Raw genomic sequence first — 6,463 nt, 5'->3', positions numbered from 1 at the left:
GTCATCTTATATTTTTGATGATTTCATATGTTCATATAATGTGTTTTGGTCATATCCACATCCATTCCCTTTCTTACAATTCTTCTTCTGCCCTTTCCAATAATTTTCTTTCTCAAATATGTTTACTACACATTATGTTTTAAAATCCATTTAGTGTTGCTTGTATGTGCACGGGGTTAGAAAATCTACTGGAATATGTGTAACCTCTGAGGAATTTATTCCTGGAAGAAACTGACACTACTTTATCCAGAAGCCATCAATTTATATTAGTGACTCTAATATGGGATACTCCCTCATCCATCCTGGAATTTGGGAAGCTACATCTTGTGCAGGTTTTGACATCTACCATCGCTGACTGCTAAAATATTCGATCTCCTGTTCTTAAATGATCTCTGAGCCCTGGGAATGGGACTTGGGTGATATAGATGATTTATTTAGAGGTGAGAATTCCACTCTCTCTTATTCTCTGAACAATGAACAGCCGTGAGTTTCTACAATCATCACCGGTGCTACAAAAGTACACTTCTCTGATAATGGTTGAGAGATGCCCTAAACTACAAGTATAAAATAAGAATTTGGTGAGGAAGTTTAATACTATGACTATTTATCAAAATAATAATATGGGCTTCTGCCCTAAAGCCTATGACTTAGCCAGCCATGTGTTTTTAGCATACTTAATGGTAGCAAATAAATTCCATCTTCTGGAGCAGTACATTTTACATTGAACTTCACAAGTTTTATTTCAGAGACACAAATATATAGTACAGAATCATTTACATAGGAAAAATATTTGTAACACATGAAAGAGTTCCTAATTCTAGGCTGTGTGCAGTAGTGTTTGTTTGTTTGTTTCTTTTATTCAGTATATATCTCTCCATTCTCTTGGTTAAAATCTACCACGATCCTTCTACCCATTCTCCCTCCCCTTCTCCTCTGAGGATCTGGAGCCCCGCTCTGGGTCTCTCCCCACCCTGGCACATCAAGTCTCTCTAGCTAGGAGCATCCTCACCCACTAACATCAGACAAGGCAGCCCTTCTAGGGGAACAGGATCCACATGCAGTCAAAAGAGTGAGGGACAGACAGAATGGAGCTGTATTTTTATTTATTTATTTATTTGTTTATTTATTTATTGAGACAAGGTTTCTCTGTATAACCCTGGCTGTCCTGGAACTCATTTTGTAGACCAGACTGGCCTCTAACCCAGAAATCTGCCTGCCTCTGCCTCCCGAGTGCTGGGATTTTTTTTATTAGATATTTTCTTTATTTCCATTTCAAATACTATCTTGAAAGTTCCCTATACCCTCCCCCACCCTGCTCCCCTACCCACCCACTCCCACTTCTTGGCCCTGGCATTCCCCTGAACTGGGGCATATAAAGTTTCAAGACCAAGGGGCCTTTCTTCCCAATGATGGTCGATTAGGCCATCTTCTGCTACATATGCAGCTAGAGACTCGAGCTCAGGTGGTACTGGTTAGTTCATATTGTTGTTCCACCTATAGGGTTGCAGCCCCCTACAACTCCTTGGGTACTTTCTCTAGCTCCTCCACTGGGGGCCCTGTGTGCCTTCAATAGCTGACTGTAAGCATCCACTTCTGTGTTTGCCAGGCACTGGCATAGCCTCACAAAAGACCGCGATATCAGGGTCCCTTCAGCAAAATCCTGCTGGCATCTTCAATAGTGTCTGGGTTTGGTGGCTGATGATGGGATGGGTCCCTGGGTGGGGTAGTCTCTGGATAGTCCATTCTTTCATCTTAGTTCCAAACTTTGTCTCTGTAACTCCTTTCATGGGTATTTTGTTCCCTATTCTAAGGAGGAATGAAGTACCCACACCATGGTCTTCCTTCTTGGTTTGCTTGTGTTTTGCAAATTTTATCTTGAGTATTCTAAGTTTCTGGACTAATATTCGCTTATCAGTGAGTGCATATCTAGTGACTTCTTTTGTGTTTGAATTAAAGGCATGCACCACCACCGCCCGGCAGAGCTGTATTTTTTAACTGTCATTTCTTTTTCTTTCTCCTATTAGTCTCTTTTCTCATAAATTTGATAAAAATCTGTGACAGAAGCAACTTACAGATGTTTGGCCCATAGTTCTGAGATCATTGCAGAGATCTGGTACTCACTAACTGCAGAACTGTTTGGCAGGGCACTTCTACACAAATGCCAGACCATGAAGCAGGGAGGACAAGCTAGAATGAAACTTCCCATGTTTTTCGCATGCTTGTTTGTTTTTGTTTTGTTTTGTTTTGTTTTTCGGGTCATGGTTTCTCTGTGTAGCTCTAGCTGTCCTGGAATTCACTCTCTAGACCAGGCTGGCCTCGAACTCAGAAATCTGCCTGCCTCTGCCTCCCAATTGCTGGGTTTAAAGGCGTGTGCCACCACTGCCCGGCTACTTCCCATAGTTTATCTGCAAAAACCTACTTCACCACATACATGAAATAATTTTCCAAAATGTTGCCACCAACACAGAATGTTTAAACACATCAACTTGTGGTAAATATTCATGTCATATCTTTACATAATATTATTATGAATGAAGGGGCATCAAGAGAAATATAAATCAGGTCAACTTTGTTCAAATCTGCATTTGTCTTATGCAGATTTGCACCTTTTATGGATTAGACATATTTAAAAGTGTACCAATTTTAGAAGGAATGCAACTACAGACACCTGAAATATTAAAAAATGACTTGCCAGCATATACCTGACACATACAGAAGCAAATTTCTACCATTATACAATTGCACTCAATAGCAAAAGAGAGTGAATCATACATGAAGCTTCAATATAAAGGCTTTATTCTAGATGATTGTACAGATCACTTTTGTCAGAAATTGCCCTGTTTTCTTTCTGCAACAGAAAAATACATATTATTCCATTTTGTATCATTTTCTCCAGGCAGGAATTGGCTTGTTACTTTGATCGAAAAATAAAGGAAATTTATCAACTTTTAAACAAATGCTTCCATCTTTCAATTGTAGAATAAAGTAAAATCTCTGTGAATATGTTGCTAAATATGCTATTGTTTGTGGCAGAAAATTCTAAAAATTCTAAAGTAATATTTATTTACTTTAAAGCAGTTCTTCAATCTCATCACCACACATGGTTTTTATATTATCTTATTTCAACCCTATTATTAATTACACTTTCTACTTTCTGTATTTAGAACCTAAGTTTACTATACTATAAAAGAGGCTAAGAGCATTTTAAAATGGTAAAGTGATAAAAATGTGCTGTTTCTTTTGCATTATCTGCAAAGCATTTCACATATATTCTGCAAATGTAGCTATATTGTCTAAAACACTACTTCATTGTAGTCTTCAGTTAATACTGATTAACTCTTGATAATTCTAAGGTACTGTAAAATCTGTGACTGCCTCTCTGTGAGAATTTCTTTTCATCTCAGAGCATAATAAGATATTGAAGAAAGCCACTCTGAAATTTTTACTCATTTTCTTAGCATTTCATGCTTGATCTTAAGTCCTTTGACACAAGGTTCAAATTTTTACATATTTCTAAATGTCTTCTCCAGATTGTGATATTTTTGTTGGCAGTCATTATTTCAATCCTGCTTTAAACTGACTACTTAAGAAAAAAAAAAAAAAAGCTAGTTCAATGAGTAAAGAGTTTCAGAGTATGTGTGAAGGGAAGGGTGGGTGTCAGATCCCCCGAATTACATTTACAGTTATGAGGTGCTATGTCACTAACTACATAAGTGCCTTACAGGCTTGCCTGTAGACTGATCTTTTGGAGGCAATTTTTCCTTTTACTTTATTTTTTCTTCTCTCATATATTATATCCTACAAGCCTGATAAATTATCCTGGAGATTTTGTGGATGGGTTGGTATCCTCATCCCTTCACTGGAAGCCTGGCCTGGTTACAGAGGATGTTCAGTTCCAGCTCAGTGTCCATCATTACTATCACTCTTCACTAGTGTTTCCCTTGTAGATTCCATGGAGTTATTTCACTAGGTTTCTACTTTGCCCCCAAAATGCTCCCTGATGGAGTAGATGCTCTTAGTATCCTTGCCTTCTGTCAACCTCCAGCACCTAATCCCTCTAGTTCCCATTGTCATTCACCCCAAATCTACCTACTTAAATCTATTCTATTTCTGCTTCCCAGAGGGATCCTTGCACCCCCTCCCCCATAATCATTCCTTGTTACTTAGCCTCTCTATGTTGTTGGATTGTAAGATGACTATCACAGGTCTTCCAGATAACAAACAAACAGAACAATAAAAGAGACTTTTCTTTTCTTTTCTTTTCTTTTCTTTTTTCCCACTGAGGATCCCTCCTCTCATATGATTCAGTTAGAGTCAAGTTGACATAAAAATATGCTGAGTTATATAAAATTACCTTGAAATTAAAATCAAAATGATTTCTTTCTTTTTTTTAAATACATATGTAAGCTATTTTACTAATTTTATAACCACAGAATTGTACAGGGAATGAGGCCTGTACACAACACAACAGATTCAAACGAGGTGTTCCCTTAGCAAGGCTGAAGATTCAGTCTCTGGTATTTGGAATTTAGGATGCAGTCCTTGTTTTTGGATGGATCACTGGATGTTTGGCACAGTTCATGCTTTTAACCAGATTTGAACAGAAGAATGGCCACCTGACCCAGGTAGAAGTAGATGAAGTGTTTGGTTTCGTGTGTCACATAACTACCGAAGTTTCAGCCCACAATGCAGTGCCAGGGTTGTACTTCTTGTCAAACTCCTTCTTGATGTTGGTCGCAATATCCTTCTCTATGTTGTACTTCTCCAACGCCTGGGTAGCGCACTCCACCGAGTCCTGTTGCATCTCTTCCGACATGTCTGCATTTTTGATCACCGCCTTCCGGTCGCACATGGTTACCGTGGAGCAGAGGCCAGCCGGCTGCTGCGAGCTCCTAGGGAAGGTGCAGGCGCCGCTAAAGCAGCAGAGGACAGCCGGTCGCTACCGAAGCCGTGGCATATTTGTTCATTGGTTAAATATATAAGTTTAATTTAAAAAACATCTCTATACTTTCTATAATTATGACAATTCTCTTAAATTTTATGGGTTACCATGATTATAATATGTCTGAAAATAATGTTTGAATGATTTTTCTTTAGTAAAGGAACATGTTCAATTGCACATTGAGGACATAAAATGGGCTATGTCTTTCTTAACTCCCAACGTCAAGTTTCCTTTTTAGATGAGAAATCAGCCAAAATGAGTTTCTTTACCTTAACTTTTTACTTCCTAAATACTGAAACTATAAACAGACAAGTTAAAATGTAACAGATGTTCAGTTTTTACAGCAAAATTTAAGCTCTAAAGGTAATTTAAGACATTATTTATTTTTTGTTTTCCTTCGTCTTAAATTCCCACCTACGTTAATACAACTCAAAGCATATCATTTTGACTTTTGAGCAAACACACAAATAAACATGAATACACACACACACACACACACACATACACACACACACCTCATATGCTTTGCTAAGTTCTCCTTACATCATTTACGTTTCTTCACAGTCAACTACATGAAGTATTATTTCTACTCCTATATTATTGTTTTGTTAGTTTTTTTTTTATAACTGTCCCCCAGTCCCTACTTAATGTTTAAGATTGTTGAACCCACTCAACCCTCTCAAAACTTTAACCCATAATTGTTCCTGTCTAGAACTAATACAGGGACAAAGAGTGGACCAGAGACTGAAGGAAAGGGTAGGGTGTCCAGAGACTGCCCCACCTGGGGATCCATACAATATGCAGTCAGCCAGCCCTGTCATTATTGCTGATGCCAAGAAGTGCATGCTGAAAGGAGCCTGATATAGCTGTCTCTTGAGATGCTCTTCTAAAGCCTTACTGATACAGAGGCAGATGCTTGCAGCTAACCATCAGACTGAATAGAGGAGTTAGGGGAAGAACAATAAAAATTTTAAATTATTAAAAACATGTCCTTGTTGTTTATTTTGAGAATGCATTCTAATGAAAACATTACTTCTCTCCTTTTCCTCATTCTGTGGTCTCAAGATACACTTCCTTAATATCTTTCACATTCATGACCTCTTTTTCTATTAATATTCAACAATCTTTTGGGGGGTATTTATTTATTTTCTTTCTGACTTAACTTTTTATGATTATTTTATTGGTTATTTTATTTATTCAAATTTCAAATGTTATCCACATTCTCAATTTTCCCTCTGAAAACCCCTTATCCCACCCCTTCTCCCCTGCTTCCATGAAGGTACTTCCCCAACCACCCACCTACCCACTTCTGCCTCACTGCCCTAGTATTATCCTATGCTTGGACATCAAGCCTTCACAGAACCAAGGACCTCCCCTCCCTTTGATGCCAAATAAGGCCATTCTTTGCTACATATACAGCTTGAGATGTATATGTTTCAAATGTTATCCCCTTTCCCAGTTCCCCACCCGAAACTCCCTATCCCCTCCCCCTTCCCTTCTTCTATGATGGTGTTACCCCAC

At 38.3% G+C, this 6,463-nt stretch overlaps 1 protein-coding gene across 1 annotated transcript; it reads right to left on the bottom strand.

Moving 5' to 3' along the window:
• Positions 1-4,450: 4,450 nt before the first annotated feature.
• LOC110335218 (dynein light chain 1, cytoplasmic-like) lies at positions 4,451-4,945 on the bottom strand. Its single transcript, XM_021217294.2, is given in 2 exon segments — positions 4,451-4,699; positions 4,702-4,945. Coding segments are annotated over 2 exon segments (264 nt in total). The 5' UTR covers positions 4,853-4,945; the 3' UTR covers positions 4,451-4,586.
• Positions 4,946-6,463: the final 1,518 nt, after the last annotated feature.

The sequence above is a fragment of the Mus pahari genome, chromosome 17, assembly GCF_900095145.1.
Source record: "Mus pahari chromosome 17, PAHARI_EIJ_v1.1, whole genome shotgun sequence".
Lineage (NCBI taxonomy): Eukaryota > Metazoa > Chordata > Mammalia > Rodentia > Muridae > Mus > Mus pahari.
This window is presented reverse-complemented; position numbering and strand designations above follow the sequence as displayed.